Consider the following 19,157-nt stretch of genomic DNA (forward strand, 5'->3'; position numbering starts at 1 on the left):
TGGATCCTTTCTCGACCTCACTGGTACTCTCACCGAAACAGACTGCTCTGGTCAACATCCTGGTTAACGGGAAAATCCATATTGCAGTCTCTTGGGGCAAGTCCATCTTACAGGAGGAGAAAAGAAGAAATTTGTAAAGGGGGTATAAGAAAACAGTTTGAGGGGGGGGGGGGAGAGAACTTGCTACGATAATAAGTTCTCTCGTCTTGTTGTTCTTCTTGTTCTGCTGTCTTCTCAAAGGTGCTGTCTCTCAGTCTTCCAAACGAACATTCTGGTGATGCAATGTTCATTCCCAACCGACGATCTTTCTGTAAGGAGCAAAAATCTGGCATTACCATTGGTCCAACTGAGGGGTGACATACCATTTTTAAACCATGGAAACATGAGTGGGAAGAGAGAGATAACAAAAAAAACAAAAGAGGTAGAGAACAATTCATGTGCATATATACATTACATAACTCGACAATAACCATTAATAAGGAAAGAGAAACAAAGCATTTTTAAACATTGTCAACATTAAGAAAACATTGTTAGCATTAGAAAATCATTGTCAGACTTATTAGGCTGTCATATCTATGTGTCTAATGGTCTCCTTGAGCAGTCCCTTCCCACCAGCACCTGCATTACTCCACTGTCTGTATCTGGCCAGAAATACATTGTGGCGGAGGTCATGCTGGGGTTTGGTAGACTTCTGCAAGGACCAAGTGGATATGCAATGTGTGAATTCTTACCAATACTAGTCAGAGATGGGGATAGAGAGAGAGAGAAAAAAAAAACATTTTTTTTCACAAATACATTTACAACTTTTCACCTGGTCATTCCTGTGTCTTCAGTGAATGACCTCCCACTTCATTAACCGTTACCTCAGGCTTGCCTCTATTCCTAATAATCACCTTTCCTGCCTATGTGATCCCTGATTATAATGGTGTGTATTGTAATTTTGCTCATTTCTTGGTCTAGGGGGTCTAACTTTATGTGGGTTATTACAGTTGCTAGCATAATGCCCTTCTCTCCTACAATGATAACAAATCCTGGGCTTCCTCCACGTGTCAATGACCTGAGGTTTTGGTTGATTTGATGCCTCCTCAAACGCTCGGATGCTCATCATCATCAATCGTTTCCCCTGTACTTCCCTGATTCCTTGGGTTTTGTGATTATGGTGTTGTCTTTCTCTTGATCTACAATCTCTTGCAAAGTGTCCCTTTTTATGACAATTGTAACAGACTTCCATATCTGGATTTCTCACAGGGGTGTGGGGCTTTTGTTGGGGTGGTCTTGTGTTTTGGGCCTGTATATTTGCTGCCATTAACTCATCTCTTTGTGACTCTCTGTATCTGGTGATATTCTGATCATGATTGATGACGGCCTCTCTTAGTGCGGTCACCGAGATATCTCTCCAGTTTGGGTTGGTGGTCTGTACCCTTGTTTTTAATTCATCTTTTAAACCATTCATTAATACCTTAACCGCTATTCCTTTATGTTGTGCATTTGTCTTGATGTCTGCGATCCCAGTGTTTCTAGCCATTATTTGCAGTGCTCGATTGAAATAATTAGAAACATTTTCCCTTTCGTTTTGCCTTATGGAGAGAATGTCATTCCACTTGACAGCAGCTGGGAAATATATTCCTAACTGTCGGTTAATCTGCCTAATACATTCCTGATTGTGTTCTTCCATACAAGGTACCTCCGTGTTTAATTTACAATCCGCAATGAACTTTTCAGGGTCAACACTGGAGGGCAAACATGCCCTCAGCACTGTCCGCCATTCTTTGTTGGTGGGTTCTGTGGCGTTTCCTAGTTCTTTAATAAACTTTTGACATTTGACTAGATTTTTCCTAGGATCAGGAAATTCAGACACAATTGATCTCAATTCGGTCCGGGACCAGAGACAGCGCATTGCACTGTCCTTGACGGGAATGATTCCCTGATCGTCAGTCTTCCCATTGGGGACTGAGATCACCCTGGCCAGATCGAGCTCAGTTACATCATCTTGTGTTGGTCTTATATTTTGGGGTACATCTGTTTGTGCGTGATATAAAACATTGTACGTACCTGTGGACACGACCTCACCTGACCCTCCGTTAGGGGGTTTGATTATTGCCTTTACCAATTTGGTCGCGTCCACCTGGATGGCTTTTGTGATGGTTGCTGGAAGAGGTGCTGACATCGTTCTGGGCTCGCTTTCTTGTTTGTATTCCTGAGGGAAGTTTGACATGGGGTGCAACTTGCATAGGTTAATAGTTGTACATTCAACAGTATTACAATAATCATTGTTACAGTTATTACACTTATTCTTATAATCTATACTACAGTTGCTAAGAGCGTTTTTATTGTTCAACCTTGTGCTTTTCTCCGCAACCATAATCCTCCCCGATGCCATGTCTCTCCTCTCAAGATAAGATTCAGAAAAGTCAATTGACTCTCTTTGTAATTCACCTTCCTGTTGCCCTAACTGCACATAATCATAATGTTTACTTCGTCTCTTTGTTGGTTCAATGAGACATATCCTCCTCCTTAAATTTTGTAACACGTCTGGACTGAAGCTACCTATTCTTGGGAATTTGTCCCTGTCTTGTACAGTCATTCTCTCCCATTCATCACATAAAGATTCTGTGTGACTTCCGTATTTTTCACACATGATGTACCTTGCCGACCCAACGGGTCGGTTCTCTGAATCAACCCGAACCGAGGTTGATCGCCCCCTACCTGAACAACTGGCCCCCATAATTCTGCAGGTGTTGCTTATTCCTCCTTGGATCTTTATCTCAAGGTTTTCAGCGAACCCTTACAAACAAACCAAGATGTCCTGGGCAGGCCGGCGGTGGCGGTTTACCAAGTACCCCACTTACTTCTCGCCCACGTTGGCCAGTACTGCAATAACTGTAACCAGAGCTGCTGTACCCAACCCAGGGCCCCTGTGAACCTTCTGTTTACTGGAACATATGAGGGTTACCCGAAGGACACTTACTCTTTCCAGTAAAGTTGGGGTTGTTAGATAGTTCCTGAGTGACCAGCGAACTTCCCTTTAAAAATAAAAAATTACACAAATCACGTCAGAATGTACAGATAGCGTTTGTGACCACTTTACTCTAATGGTATTAGGTCAGATTACTAACTACTGCACACAATTACGTGCGGTCCAATCGTTCAGTACATAAGCACTACTTGTCATGTACTGAAAGATCAATGGAATCGATGTTTCCGGCCGCGATTCCTTCAGCAAGAGCTTATGGCCTATATGGGTTCTGCACCAACACCCCAGGCGTTGTGCCTCTTGTACCTTTATAGCGGACCTATTTGTCTATTTTACCTGTTACCTTATGACCTCCTGGTCTGTTACCGTCTGTTAATGACCTCCTGGTCTGTTACCTTATGACCTCCTGGTCTGTTACCTTATGACCTCCTGGTCTGTTACCTTATGGTCCGCTATACTCTAATGCTCAAATATTATTTAACCAAGGATGCCTCCCTAGCCACCGTATATGTCACTTACACGTGTGTCCCTTGACGAGTACCCGACTTTCCTTTTGGTTCAACCTCTAAGTTATATAAACTTATGTGATAAAAACACACTCACTCAACACATGTACACTTTGTTTCTATATCTATTTCTGCGCAGAAATTGTCTTCAGTCCAACTGTGTTACCAATTAGGAGCAGGATCTGTTAAACTAAATTTCAGATTTTTCCAAAAATAGATTTGCGTTATTTACCGCGTCGCGTTATTTACCGCTGTGCGTTACTTATCGCCTTTGCGCTAATTATCGCTTTGCGCTAATTCAACTTTTCGTGACTTGAGCTACGTTGCGTAACCAGACGCTACGTTGCGTAATGTACGCTGCGTGCGTCTGCCGTTTGGATTGCGTACGCAAGTCTTTTGTTAGGGACACGTGTACGCAAAACAAAGATCCACCGTAACACAATTTCTACCTTTATCAATGTAGGTGATCCCTGATCATCTACCGCACACCACACTGACTGTCTTATCTCCCAGACAAGCCGTGTGTTGGTCTATACTTTAACTATTACCTCTACTATGAAATAACAGCAAATCTCTTTTAGCACTTTCTATCAACTATAAAAAACTTGGCAAACAGGAATAGTGATATACGAAATTTGAAAAAGAAATGCAGATATATGTGTGCGTGCGTGTATACGCAAGACAGAAGAGAAATAAAACAGTTTTAAAAGACACAAGCGTTTTGTTCTTACTTCCGGTTCCCGGATTCCTTCAGCACTCTTTATCTAAGCGAGGCAGACGCTTATCCCGTCAGCACTGCGAGACAACCTCCCACCCTTTGCTGGGGGGATAATGTCTGCTGATCTACCTAGTGCAGATATGAGAAGGATAGGACGAGTCCCCAATTGACAATGCTAAATTCCCTTGTCGTATAAACAACCCTTTATGAAGTCTAAGAACACTGTACGCTGTTTACTTAAGAAGTACCGTAATGGTACGCTAGTTGCGTAACGATCGCTCAGCCGTAGGCGAGACGCTCAAGCGTCACGTTCGCTCACGGCCCAGTGATCACAGGACACGTTATTGGCTATGACTAGAGTAATGATTCGCTATGGCGTAGCGGACGCTCGAGACCACGAGGAGATCACCAGCGGCGCAGACGCTCACAACGCTATACCTTTATGTCTAAACCTTATACCAATGAAATACACAGAATACCTTAATGTGAGTACAGGGTGTAAGTGCAACCTTGTGTAACCTGACTAACTACAAAGCTGCTTGAGCGTCACCGACGCTCAAGTGAACACTTAACACTATAGGAAATACACAGATACTGGTTTAGGGTCCAAAGCCTATCAACTGTATTATATCTAATATACTTGTAAAAGGGGATAACAGTACAAATGATACACTACAATATAACAGAGACTTCCTAACCAAAATACAATACTATCTAATACAATACAATACTAGTCTAGGGGAGATACGAGAGAAAGAGAAGGGAAGGAGAGAGAGAGACGGAGAGAGATGAGAGAAATTGGCTCACAGAAAGACAATGATTACGGAGAGAAACTTACGCACAAGGGTAAACGATCGCATGCGCCTGGACATCCAGCACCCGATTTTCAGCAATGAGAACCGTTGAAGAGTGAGAGCTGGATGTGGTCGGCCTGCCTATTTATGCCCCACACACAATGCAATCTCATAGTCCCTACAATCCCATTGTCCATTGGACGTCGGAATTCGGCCCTGCATCATAACAAAAGGTCATAGGTTGATTCATACAGGTGGGCTGTGACGATTTCAAACAGCTCAGGTGGGTGGGGAACTAGGTTTCCCGCCGCATACCTGAGTATGAGTAAATAATAGAAATGGACATAAACTTCTTATGTCCATAACTATTCGCACGAGCGATTAATACGCTCCAAACCAACACCGGAATATTGCTAATTAAATACTCTTCCGATGGGTACCAAACACTGCTGTATGATTCCTGTTAGACCCTTCGTACAATACAAAGAGGGATTACTTTAAACAGGGACCTTCTATATTAACCAAACTTTCAGAATCTATCAAAGGGATCATGATCTATAAACTACATTAATTGTGAAAATATGTAACGAATGAGTCGCACGCTACGACTACATAAACTCTACCGTAAATACGCATACCGCGCCTGCGAGTGCACGCTATTGCGGGTATGCGCCTTCACGGGAGAGCGTACGCATGCGCAGCACGGACCAGTGTGCGGTGCAAATATGGCAACGTGCATGGGGATATTTTTCTGACTTTGACAATTGCATCCATCTCTGGAGCTCAGGCAGCGTTCTGTCTCTCGCTGTGTGATTATTGCATCCATCTCTGGAGCTCAGGCAGCGTTCCGTCTCTCGCTGTGTGATCTCTGGAGCTCAGGCAGCGTTCCGTCTCTCGCTGTGTGATCTCTGGAGCTCAGGCAGCGTTCTGTCTCTCGCTGTGTGATCTCTGGCGCTTAGGCAGCGTTCTGTCTCGCTGTGTGATTATTGCATCCATCTCTGGAGCTCAGGCAGCGTTCTGTCTCTCGCTGTGTGATCTCTGGAGCTCAGGCGGCATTCCGTCTCTCGCTGTGTGATCTCTGGCGCTTAGGCAGCGTTCTGTCTCTCGCTGTGTGATCTCTGGCGCTTAGGCAGCGTTCTGTCTCTCGCTGTGTGATCTCTGGAGCTCAGGCAGCGTTCCGTCTCTCGCTGTGTGATCTCTGGAGCTCAGGCAGCGTTCTGTCTCTCGCTGTGTGATCTCTGGCGCTTAGGCAGCGTTCTGTCTCTCGCTGTGGGATCTCTGGAGCTCAGGCGGCGTTCCGTCTCTCGCTGTGGGATCTCTGGAGCTCAGGCAGCGTTCAGTCTCTCGCTGTGTGATCTCTGGAGCTCAGGCGGCGTTCCGTCTCTCGCTGTGGGATCTCTGGAGCTCAGGCGGCGTTCAGTCTCTCGCTGTGGGATCTCTGGAGCTCAGGCAGCGTTCAGTCTCTCGCTGTGTGATCTCTGGAGCTCAGGCGGCGTTCCGTCTCTCGCTGTGGGATCTCTGGAGCTCAGGCGGCGTTCAGTCTCTCGCTGTGGGATCTCTGGAGCTCAGGCAGCGTTCAGTCTCTCGCTGTGTGATCTCTGGAGCTCAGGCAGCATTCCGTCTCTCGCTGTGGGATCTCTGGAGTTCAGGCAGCATTCCGTCTCTCGCTGTGGGATCTCTGGAGCTCAGGCAGCGTTCAGTCTCTCGCTGTGTGATCTCTGGAGCTCAGGCAGCATTCCGTCTCTCGCTGTGGGATCTCTGGAGTTCAGGCAGCATTCCGTCTCTCGCTGTGGGATCTCTGGAGTTCAGGCAGCGTTCAGTCTCTCGCTGTGTGATCTCTGGAGCTCAGGCAGCATTCCGTCTCTCGCTGTGTGATCTCTGGAGCTCAGGCGGCGTTCTGTCTCTCGCTGTGTGATCTCTGGAGCTCAGGCAGCGTTCAGTCTCTCGCTGTGTGATCTCTGGCGCTTAGGCAGCGTTCAGTCTCTCGCTGTGTGATTATTGCATCCATCTCTGGAGCTCAGGCAGCGTTCCGTCTCTCGCTGTGTGATCTCTGGCGCTCAGGCAGCGTTCCGTCTCTCGCTGTGTGATCTCTGGCGCTCAGGCAGCGTTCTGTCTCTCGCTGTGTGATCTCTGGAGCTCAGGCGGCGTTCCGTCTCTCGCTGTGTGATCTCTGGCGCTCAGGCAGCGTTCTGTCTCTCGCTGTGTGATCTCTGGCGCTCAGGCAGCGTTCCGTCTCTCGCTGTGTGATCTCTGGCGCTCAGGCAGCGTTCTGTCTCTCGCTGTGTGATCTCTGGCGCTCAGGCAGCGTTCAGTCTCCTAAGCTGAGAATAACATTTAGGTTGTGAGATGAGCAGGGGTGACGCACATATTATACCCCCATGCTGACTGCAGAGATTCCCCCCCAGTGAGTTCCGGCTCCCGTGCTGCGACTATTTGCCCATTCACATCAGTCCCTGCCCCAGTGGAGCTTACACTCTATATTCCCTATCACATGTACACGCACATACATACACACTAGGGTTAATTTTGTTGGGAGCCAATTAACCTACCAGTATATTTTTGGATTGTGGGAGGAAACCGGAATACCCGGAGGAAACCCACGCAAGTACGGGGTGGAACATACAAACTCCACACGGTTATGGCCATGGTGGGAATAGAACCCATGACTTGAGTGCTGTGAGGCAGTAATGCTAACCACTACACCATCCGTGCTGCCCCTTACTATTGCAGGAGAGCTCAGCCTGGTGCGTTCTGCTCTGTCCTGAGCCCCCTATGCCCGTGTGCGCTGCCCAGCGTCTCCGACCACTTCTCCCTCCCCAGAGTCTGGAGAGTCTTTGCACACGTTCTTGGGGGCTGCAACTGCATTGAACGGTGCCTCGTGCCTCTTTGCTCCATACCTTTTTGACCATTCCTTTGCAGTGATGTGACCTGGGATCAGTGTTCGGAGATCCCTGCGCCTGATCAGACAACGGCCGGCTTCTCCTGTAACACAATGTGCGCAGCTTTCCCCGCGTATTCTACGCTGTCAGTCATTCAGTTACACCGGCCAAGCCGGAGACCATGTTCTGGGCAGCGAAAGTCATCGGAGGTGGATCCATCAGCGGGGCAGCCAGGGAACATTATCGCTGGTGGATTGATTGTTGGGGCAGCCAGGGGCAATTACTGCAATCAGATTGATCGGTGGGTCAGCCGGGGGCAGTTATTGCAGGCAGATTGATTGGTGGGTCAGCCGGGGGCAGTTATTGTAGACGGATTGATCAGTTGGGCAGACGGGGCAGTTATTACAGGCGGATTGATCAGTGGGGCAGTTATTGCAGACGGGGGCAGTTATTGTAGACGGATTGATCAGTGGGTCAGCCGGGGGCAGTTATTGTAGACGGATTGATCAGTTGGGCAGACGGGGGGCAGTTATTACAGGCGGATTGATCAGTGGGGCAGTTATTGCAGACGGGGGCAGTTATTGTAGACGGATTGATCAGTTGGGCAGACAGGGGCAGTTATTACAGGCGGATTGATCAGTGGGGCAGTTATTGCAGACGGGGGCAGTTATTGTAGACGGATTGATCAGTGAGGCAGACGGGGGCAGTTATTGCAGTCAGTTTGATCAGTGGGACAGCCGGGGGGCAGTTACTGCAGGCGGATTGATCGGTGGGTCAGCCGGGGGCAGTTATTGCAGGCGGATTGATCAGTGAGGCAGATGGGGGCAGTTATTGTAGACGGATTGATCAGTTGGCCAGACAGGGGCAGTTATTACAAGTGGATTGATCAGTGGGGCAGTTATTGCAGACGGGGGCAGTTATTGCAGGTGGATTGATCATTGGGGCAGTTATTGCAGGCAGATCAATCAGCGAGGCAGACGGGGGCAGTTATTGCAGGCGGATCGATCAATGAGGCAGAGGGGGGCAGTTATCGCAGGCAGATTGTACAATGAAATAGGTTATAGGTGGGCGCAAAACCATATAACACCTTACATAAGTGTCCTTCTGAGGCTTGAAAGGAGTTATCTCCCAGCTTAGCGGGCTCTGTGTTCTCAGGTCCTCATAAGGACGCTTATGTAAGGTGTTTATATGGTTTTGCGCCCCCCTATAACCTATGTCATTGTATGCTCTGTTTTCTGGAATTGTTGTGAAGATTCCTGTGTTAATGGTGAGCTGCATTTATACCTAGGCAGCGCATTTGTGTGATTTTTCCTGTTTATATCGCCGGCAGATTGATCGGTGAGGCAGACGGGGGCAGTTATTGCAGGCGGATTGATCAGTGGGGCAGACGGGCAGTTATTGCAGGCGGATTGATCGGTGGGGCAAACGGGGGCAGTTATTGCAGGCGGATTGATCAGTGGGGCAGACGGGCAGTTATTGCAGGCGGATTGATCGGTGGGGCAAACGGGGGCAGTTATTGCAGGCGGATTGATCAGTGGGGCAGACGGGGGCAGTTATCGCAGGCAGATTGATCAGTGGGGCAGTTATCGCAGGCAGATTGATCAGTGGGGCAGACGGGGGCAGTTTTTGCAGGCGGATTGATCAGTGGGGCAGACGGGGGCAGTTATCGCAGGCAGATTGATCAGTGGGGCAGTTATCGCAGGCAGATTGATCAGTGGGGCAGACGGGGGCAGTTTTTGCAGGCGGATTGATCAGTGGGGCAGACGGGGGCAGTTATCGCAGGCAGATTGATCAGTGGGGCAGTTATCGCAGGCAGATTGATCAGTGGGGCAGACGGGGGCAGTTTTTGCAGGCGGATTGATCAGTGGGGCAGACGGGGGCAGTTATCGCAGGCAGATTGATCAGTGGGGCAGTTATCGCAGGCAGATTGATCAGTGGGGAAGTTATCGCAGGCAGATTGATCAGTGGGGCAGACGGGGGCAGCTATCGCAGGCAGACGGGCAGTTATCGCAGGCAGATTGATCAGTGGGGCAGTTATCGCAGGCAGATTGATCAGTGGGGCAGACGGGGGCAGTTATCGCAGGCAGATTGATCAGTGGGGCAGTTATCGCAGACTGACCAGCTGGGGGGCAGCCATCAGTTCGTGTGGGCGGTCACCTCCCCTCCTGGCTGCCCCGCACCCGCACATCAGTTTTGTGAATTGCTGTTCCTATATAATACGTCATTGCTGCTGAGTGAGGTCTGAAGCGCTGTAGCGTCCTTCACACGCCGCAGTGCCGCCAGACTGCAGAGGCTTCTGGGAGGAGGCCGGACGCACTTGGCGCAGTAGCTGTTCAGGAATATCAGGGCATTAAAAATAGATGAGTTTGAGGTTCATTTCCTTTCTTCTGCCTGAAACCCGAGCAGACGTGCAGGATCCAGCTAAAAGGGTTCCATTAGCCTGTCCGCAGGGAGTCGGGCCTGGGGGATGGTAGAGGGAGCAATAACTGCCTTCCAAATCATTACCGTCATCGCCACAGAGTGCAAGCTCTTGGGTCAACGATTTAAGTTTCAAAGTAGGATACGTTTTGTTTCGGGCTACTGTTACATTTTTAACCCTTTGTCTTACTATCCTGTATCTTAACGAATCAATATAAGGAAAGCCCCAGTTAGAGGGGGTTGTTATAATGGGGGGGGGGGGGGGTCACTGTTCCTATTAGCTGCGGTTTTCCCATCCTGTCCAGCAGCCGCTTTCATTTAACTCTTGTTGTACCGGGTTCTAAATGAATGAGATGAGAATACATAATGGTCAGCTTCCACTCAATGTGCCTTTAAGGGACATCACAAGTCCCCATCCCCCCTGCAGACTACATTTCCCAGCCTGCTTTGTGGTGGGAAGGGAGGAGGGCTGTCGGTGCAGCAGCTGCAAGGATGCACAGAAGATGATGGACAAGACCGAGCTCTATGCAGCTCAATACCTTATCTGCAGAGCTTCCCTCCTGTCCACCTACTGAAACTGGACAGCTGTCACTTTACCTAGACAGACAACGCTCTCATCTGCACCGGCAGAGCTGACGCTCAATCATCAGCAACCAGTCATCCTACCAGAACTATACACCTGAAGATAGCTGGCCTGGTGCTGTCTCTCCACCTGCAGGAACTATACACCTGAAGATAGCCGGCCTGGTGCTGTCACTCCACCTGCAGGAACTATACACCTGAAGATAGCCGGCCTGGTGCTGTCTCTCCACCCGCAGGAATTATACACCTGCAGATAGCCGGCCTGGTGCTGTCTCTCCACCCGCAGGAATTATACACCTGCAGATAGCCGGCCTGGTGCTGTCTCTCCACCTGCAGGAACTATACACCTGAAGATAGCTGGCCTGGTGCTGTCTCTCTACCTGAAGGAACTATGCACCTGAAGATAGCTGGCCTGGTGCTGTCTCTCCACCTGCAGGAACTATACACCTGAAGATAGCCGGCCTGGTGTTGTCTCTCCACCTGCAGGAACTATACACCTGAAGATAGCCGGCCTGGTGCTGTCTCTCCACCTGCAGGAACTATACACCTGAAGAAAGCCAGTCTGGTATATTACGTCTCAGAATTGACCCCCTGACTTGAATATCTTGAACATATCCAGTGGTCTGTTGAGCACATTGATATCTGGTACTGTACATCCAGAGAGAATAACATGCTGGTGAATTGTGACACGTAGTTTGGGTTCCAGGAGAAACTGTAGTAAAGTGAAAAGGTCAGTATTTCTATGTTAACATTTCACCAATAGTTTCCACCATCCTGAGCCTCTCCCTGTCCAAGCACAGGGTAAAGTTTGCCACCTATCCATTAACGGTAGAGACATGTCATTTAATCATATTCTCTAATCACTGTCTCCACACCACATCACAAGCCTTCACCCAAACCTTACCATCTGATCATTATCCAAATTTCATCACTCAAGCATCACCCAAACCTTACTTCTAGTCATAATCCAGATCTCATCACTCAACCATCACCCAAACCTTTCCTCTGGTCATTATCCAGATCTCATCACTGAACCATCACCCAAATCTTACCCTCTGACCATTACCCAGATCTCATTGCTCAACCATCACCCAAACCTTCCATCTGATCATTATCCAGAACTCACCACTCAGCTGTCAACCAAACCTTGCCTCTAATCAATGGGCAGATCCCCAACACCCAACCATCACTCAAACCTTACCTCTGATAATAATCCAAATCTTGTCCACACCTAACCATCACCCAATCCTTACCTCTGATCATTATCCTGATCTCATCACTCAACTATCACCAAAACCTTCCCTCTAATCAATGTCCAGATCTCCATCTCCCAAACCTTACTTCTAATCATTATCCAGATCTCTTCCTCACCTAACCATCACCCAACCCTTACCTCTAATAATTATCCAGATCTCCTCACCTAGCTATCACCCGAAATGTATTTCTAATCATTATCCAGATCTTAGCACCTCTACCTTTTCCTCCTATCATTATCCAGATATTCTCATTTATTTGCCCTCTAATGTTCCATACAACTCAGTCACCAAACAAACCTTACCCTCATATCATCGTGTGGAGTTCCTCATGCCCCCTCTCCCATCTTGCATTATTATCTAGCACTCCTAACCATTCAGACGTTCTTTGTAGTTTGCCACAGCCTGGCACTACCTCACTCTTTGCACTGCATCCCCATCATTGTCATCTGCCCAGTGTCCAGGACACCACAAGGAAGCTGTAGACCTGTCATATAGCCATCATCCAGAACTCATTGTGTAACTACTGTCTAACGCCTGCTGTCTGTCCCTGCAGGTCTCCTCTGCCATACAGCAGTGCAGGCTCCTGGCTATGGGCTGGTCAGGAGTTGAGTACCAAAGGTCTGGGATGCCCTCCATTCTGCAGCATGTCATCCGTGGTGTGAGCCAGCCATTCCTAAGGAGGTTATGTTTCACAGAAGGCTTCAAAAGATGAGCAATGACTGTCCTTGGACAGCTCTAGTCGCCATATATGACAATATGAACATGGGTCCTTTTGGGTCTCCTATTATTTAAGTTGTAGCCATGTCTAATGATGTGTATTGGTGAGAAGATCTCTCTCTCTACCACCTGCCCATGGCCAGAGCCTGGAATCTCCGGCACCGGTGTCTTCTGCTGTCTTTCCTTCAGGAGGTCACACAACCCTTTATGTCCAGTAATTGCTGTACTGGAATCATCCAATGGGCGATAGATTGGTGAGCGTGGATCCAAACACTCTAAGTGGAATCCCCTGAATCTTTAATGGTCATTCTCTGAAGTGAGCTGGTCGTACAGAATGCAGCGTTAGGGGTTAAACGTTCTTCTCATCGTCCTCTGGGGGCTCCATGCTGCAGACGTAAGATGGATACTGACACAAACTGACTCTGCAAGGTCTCTGGCAAGTGTGTTCCCCCCCCCCCCCCCCTTTCTTCCCTGTGATGCTAGACCGGGGGTCTCCTCCTGATGAGTACCGTCATAGGAATTCTGTTCCGGGACTCAGCTATGCCCTCCCCTACGGATTCCAGCTTTTCTCTCACCGGTCGCACATCCCGCAGCCTGTCGCAGCTGAGACTGCACCGAGCGTGGTCACATGTGCTGCTGGCTTTGGGCTTCGCGCAGGTGATACTGGGGGTCCTGATTGTCACTTTCAGTCTGGTCACCGCCTCCATTACACCAAATATGAAGATCAAGCACTCCTGTCCATCATGGGCCGGCTTCTCGGTGAGTGTCGCTGCTAGGCGGTGCACTGTGTGTGTGTGTACACTGTGTATGCTGCATTGTATATGTGTATGTAAATTATTATATGTGCTTATAAGTATATGTGTGTGTGTGTGTATGGTTGTACACTCACTGTATGCTGCAATGTGTGTGTGTGTGTGTGTGTGTGTGTATAAGTTAAGGGTGTATGGCTACACTGTATGCTGCTGTGTGTGTATGTATGTATGTATGTATGTATGTATGTATATATAATATGTGTGTGTGTGTGTAAGCTCTCACGAGCAGGGCCCTCTTCCCTCATGTGCTTATCCTTTTCTTACTTTAATAATCCTCAACTGCCCAAATCCAGCAGTTTTTTGGCCACCTGGAACTTCTCTGTCACTTACTGGTGTAGTTATGCTTAGTACCCTGTACTTGTCCTATATTGTCTTCAACTGTGAGTCACTGTTTTCCTGTTTTGATTATGTGCATATGTACTCTGTAATTGGGCGCTGCGGAACCCTTGTGGCGCCATATAAATAAAGGATAATAATAATAATAAATATATATATAAATTTCTGCAGCGGGGTACACTGTGGTAGACTTACCATGGTTAACTCTTTCTGCGAGGTACACTGGGTTCCACAGACAAAACATTGGGGTGTAGAGTGGGATCTTGATCCAGAGGCACCATCAGGCAAAGCTTTAGACTGTCCCAGGATGCATTGGGGCACCTATAACCCCGCCTCCAGGCACTGGGAGCTCAGTTTTAGAGTTGGAGCCTGCATGAAGCAGGTCACATAACAGGGGGGCTGCACTAGGCAGCCCTGAAAAAGCTTTTTAGAAGACTTCAAGGGCTGCAGCACTTCTTATGTCAGTGTGACATACTGTGCTGCGGCTCCATCACCTCACCAGCGACGCTGCATACGCCCGCGGTTCAGTTCCTGGGTACTTGGGGCGGAGACGCTCTCCTGATTCGCGTGGCTGCTACGAAGGGAGGAGGTAAGAGTGTCCCCCAAGTGGGACCCACTATTAAATCGCGTCCCTGATCGCAGTCTAGGAAGATGGACTGCGGCACTGGCGTGTACACTGTCACCGAGCATGGACCCCACTATATCCACCAGGGCATAGGATTACAGGTTGGGTGTACTAACGCCCCTATTGGTAAGGCTCCGTAGTACCGGCGGTGAGGCTCAGCATAGGGGAGCCGGCGCTTGACCTGTAGCCCCTCACCAGGCCCAAGGCGCCATATCCTCACAGATTTTCCACCCTGGAGCTGCCTCGCACTCTCCCTCACTCTCAGCCTGAGACGCTGGGCGCCATCTTCTGAGCATAGCTGCGGCTGGTCTCCGGGACTGCAGGGCAAGGTCTCCCCTGTAAAGCCGCCTGTATACAGTGCTGACACTTTACAGACACTTGATTATTCTATATGTCTCTATACAGACAGCGTTAAGAAAGAGTGTACCTATTACAGGATATATTGTACGAGTATTCTGATATACACCTCCAGTCTAGGACCGCGCTGTATGTATGTGTGTGTGTGTGTGTGTGTATGTATGTATGTGTGTGTGTGTGTGTATGTATGTATGTATGTATGTATATATACCAGTGCAGTTTTATTGTGCTTATAATAATCTCATTGTCTGTGTGTGCCTGTACCTGCTGTATGGTTTCACACTCATGTGTATCTCATCTAAGGTAACTATCACTATAGTCTATACCCGAGGGGACTAGGTGCGTCAGTGTCCTCTAATATAGTGTACACAGTACTTATCACTGTATGGATATTTTACTGTGTCTTAGTCATGTACACCGGGATTTAGTTCACAAGTGTGTGTATTCTAATGCTGGTTGTGTACTTTGTCCGCAGATTGTGTATTCTGTCTGGCTTCATGGTACTAATTAGCCCGGTTGTTGCTTTGTTACAATGTCTCACAATAAGGGCAGTAAACCTCTGGAGGCTCCTGTCAGTTGCAAGGCATGCTCCAGAGGTTTACCTGAGGGGTTGTATTGTGTAATGGTCTGTGTACTAAATGTCATACACCTCCCGGTCAGCCTGCAGCTCCTGTAACTACAATGGAGCCACCCTGGGCTATGTTCACCACCCTCCTGGGGACTCTGGTGGACCGTTTAGCCCTCCCTATGGGACCTCCGGTGTCACTGCTGCCACAAGTTGTCCCTATAGTAAATCCGCCTTGGGCGGAAAATTTGTCTACCCAGCTGCAGCAGTTACATCAGTCTTTGGTTAGACAGAAATCTACCCCAGGTCACTCCCGTGTCTCTGGGTCCTCCAAGCGTCTGCTTCCTCCTCACAATCCACTAACCTCTCTGGTGTTTCATCTGATGAGGAGGGGGAGCATACTGTCCTGTCAGACTCTGAATCATGTGTTACTGACGAGGATTCTCCCTCACAGGTTGATGTCCCTGGTCTGGTGGATGCTATTAAGCAGATCCTACAACTCACTGAGGATGAGGATTCCACTACAGTGGCTAAGAGAACTGATATGTTTATGCAACAGAAGGTGGTTAAAAATGAATTACCCCATTCTGATCATCTTGTGGACATCAGGAGGGAACCCTGGTCACCCCAGGTAAGAAATTCCCGCTCCCTAAACGGGCTTTGGCTCGCTATCCTCTCCCTGCAGAGTTGTGTAACAAATGGGAGACTCCACCACTGGTGGGTTCTCATGTCACCCGTCTCGTGTTGTCGTCTACTCTGCCTGTCACCACTGTCACCTCCCTGAAGGAACCGACTGATAAGCGAGTGGAGGGATGCCTAAAGTCTATATATTCCCTCGCAGGGGCCATTCATAGGCCCACCATAGCGGCCTCTTGGGCTGCAAAAAGGGTATTGAGGCGTGGGTTCAGGCGTTAGAGGATGAGCTGCCCGAGGATATTTCTGACACGGCCAGACAATTCCTGTCTCACATATGCACCACCGCCTATTACATTCAGGAGGCGTCCTCTGAGGCGGGGGTACTGGCAGCCAAAGCGTCATCCACGTCTGTCCTGGCTCGCCGCATTCTGTGGTAAAGGTCGTGGAAAGTGGATTTGGACTCCAAGAAGACCTTGGAGGTACTCACCTTCACTGGGGACATTTTATTTGGAGAGGACCTGAATAAAATTGTGTCTGAATTAGCAGCTGCTAAGACTGCTCTTCTTCCTCCTACTAATCCTTCTACACAGAGGCAAAGACTACCACTTTTCGTTCCTTTCGACCTCAAGGGAAAGCCAAGGGTCAGACTTACCCAAAATTAATCTCATGCTCCCAAGATCAACAAGCCCAAGATGAAGCAGGCCTGGGCAGCCCATCAGCCTACTTCAAAACAAGATAAGCCTGCTGCATGACTGGGCAGGCCTCCCCCTGGGGGATCCCAGGGTGGGAGGATGACTTCTAAAGTTCGCCCAGGTCTGGTTAAATACCACTTCAGACGCTTGGGTACTGGAAGTTGTCTCTCACGGGTACGCTGTCTCCTTCAAGAGATGTCCCCCTCACCAGTTCTGCACTACGGTACTCCCTTTGGAGCCGTTGAAGGCGCAGGCTCTACAAACGGTGGTAGGTTCCCTCCTGAGTACAGGAGTGGTTGTGCCGGTACCATAGTCCCAGCGTGGCAGAGGCTATTATTCAACCCTGTTTTTAGTGCAGAAACCCAATGGGTCTTTTCGGCCTATACTCAACCTCAAGTCACTGAACAAGTTTGTGAGGGTCACCAAGTTTTGTATGGAAACATTGCGCTGTATTATGCTGGCGATGGAACCGGAGATTACATGGTATCCCTGGATATACAGGATGTTTATCTGCATATTCTTATTGCCATATCGCATCAGCAGTTCCTGCAGTTTGCTATTGGCGACAGTCACTACCAATTCCAGGCTCTGCCATTCGGATTGGCCATGGCTCCTCGGATCTTCACCAAGGTTATGGCCGTGATGACGGCGCACCTCCATCACCAGTGAATCAGAATCCTGCCGTACTTGGACGACCTGCTGATTCTGGCGAGTTTCCACGATGTCCTCCTCGGTCATCTACAATTGACGGTGAGTTGCTTACAAGCCCACGGATGGCTGATCAATTGGAAGAAGTCCTTGCTGATCCCAGCTCAGAGCATGGTGCACCTAGAGGCGTCGGACACACACAGTCGGAGACTGTTCCTGCCTCCAGACAAGGTCCTGAAAATCCAGGACAGGATAAGACACTTCGTCCGTCACCCCAGAGTGTCGATTCACTCAGAGATGCAAGTACTTGGCCTGATGATGTCGACATTCAACATGGTGGCGTACGCTCAATTTCATTCCCGCCCTCTGCAATGATTAATTCTTGCCAAGTGGGAAGGCCTATCTCTTCAGATCAGATCCCAAATGATCTTGTTGACTCCGGAGGTTTGTTTGGCGCTGACCTGGTGGCTCCAGGACCAGCAATTGAGCAGGGTCCATCCCTTCTGGATCCCTAACTGGGTCCTCCTGATGATGGATGCCAGTCTGAGGGGATGGGGGGAGCGGTGTTGGAGCAACACTCTACAAGGTCGCTGGACCAAGGAAGAATCACTCCTCCCGATAAACATCCTAGAGCTGAGGGTGGTGTTCAATGCATTATTACTTGCCCTGCCTCTGATACGGAACAGACCGGTCAGACAACGCCACAACAGTGGCGTACATAAACCATCAGTGGCACTCGAAGCCGCATGGCTATGAAGAAAGTGTCAAAAATCCTTTGTTGGGAAGAACGCCATCTGCCAAGTATATCGGCAGTGTTCATTCCGGGTGTCCTGAACTGGGGAGCAGACTACCTCAGTTGCCAGGACATAGATGCCGGAGAGTGGAGTCTTCATCCAGAAGTCTTTTAACTCCTAGTGGACAGGTGGGGTCTACCGGACGTAGACCTCATGGCGTCTCGACACAATCACAAGGTTACGGTCTTCGGATCAAGGACAAGAGATCCTCAAGCAGCATTTGTGGATGCACTGGCAATTCCATGGAACTTTCAGCTGCCCTACGTGTTCCCTCCAGTGTCGCTTTTGCCCAGGGTTCTATGGAAATTCAAACAGGAAGGAGGAATACTACTTCTAATCGCTCCAGCATGGCCCAGACGGCATTGGGTCTCAGACCTGCAGGGTCTATCTATGGGGCATCCCCTTCTACTTCCTCAACAACCAAACCTCCTCATACAGGGCCCTAGTCTCTACCTAGACCTGACCAGACTGGCTTTGACGGTGTGGCTTTTGAAGCATCACTCCTGAGAGCCAAAGGATTTTCTGAGGCAGTCATTCAAATGATGTTGAAAGCCCACAAACCGGCCTCTGCCCGGATTTATTACGTGGTTTGGAATTCTTACTTCACCTGGTGTGCTGCAAAGAATTATAATGTCCATGGATTCAAAACTTCCAGAATACTGGCTTTTCTGCAAAGAGGCCTGGACTTAGCTCTTCGTCTGGCCTCCCTCAAGGTTCATATATCTGCCTTGTCGGTTTGGTTTCAGAGAAAAATTGCCTCTATACCTGATGTTCATTCAGGGCGTTATTCGAATTCAGCCTCCCTATGTCCCTCCTGTGGCTCCATGGGATTTGTCTGTTGTGCTGAA

At 48.9% G+C, this 19,157-nt stretch overlaps 1 protein-coding gene across 2 annotated transcripts in view; it reads left to right on the forward strand.

Moving 5' to 3' along the window:
- The first annotated feature begins 10,616 nt into the window (after positions 1–10,616).
- Positions 10,617–19,157, forward strand: part of ENTREP3 (endosomal transmembrane epsin interactor 3) — a 53,066-nt gene continuing 44,525 nt past the window's right edge. Inside the window, exons 1-2 of one of the 2 annotated variants that reach the window (XM_063946620.1) lie at positions 10,617–11,601; positions 12,681–13,603. In XM_063946620.1, the coding sequence (XP_063802690.1) occupies positions 13,346–13,603 (258 nt within the window). In that variant the 5' untranslated portion in view covers positions 10,617–11,601; positions 12,681–13,345. The remainder of the gene's footprint in view (positions 11,602–12,680; positions 13,604–19,157) is intronic. The other variant, XM_063946619.1, reaches the window with a different exon arrangement.

Source organism: Pseudophryne corroboree, chromosome 12, assembly GCF_028390025.1.
Source record: "Pseudophryne corroboree isolate aPseCor3 chromosome 12, aPseCor3.hap2, whole genome shotgun sequence".
NCBI classification, from domain to species: domain Eukaryota; kingdom Metazoa; phylum Chordata; class Amphibia; order Anura; family Myobatrachidae; genus Pseudophryne; species Pseudophryne corroboree.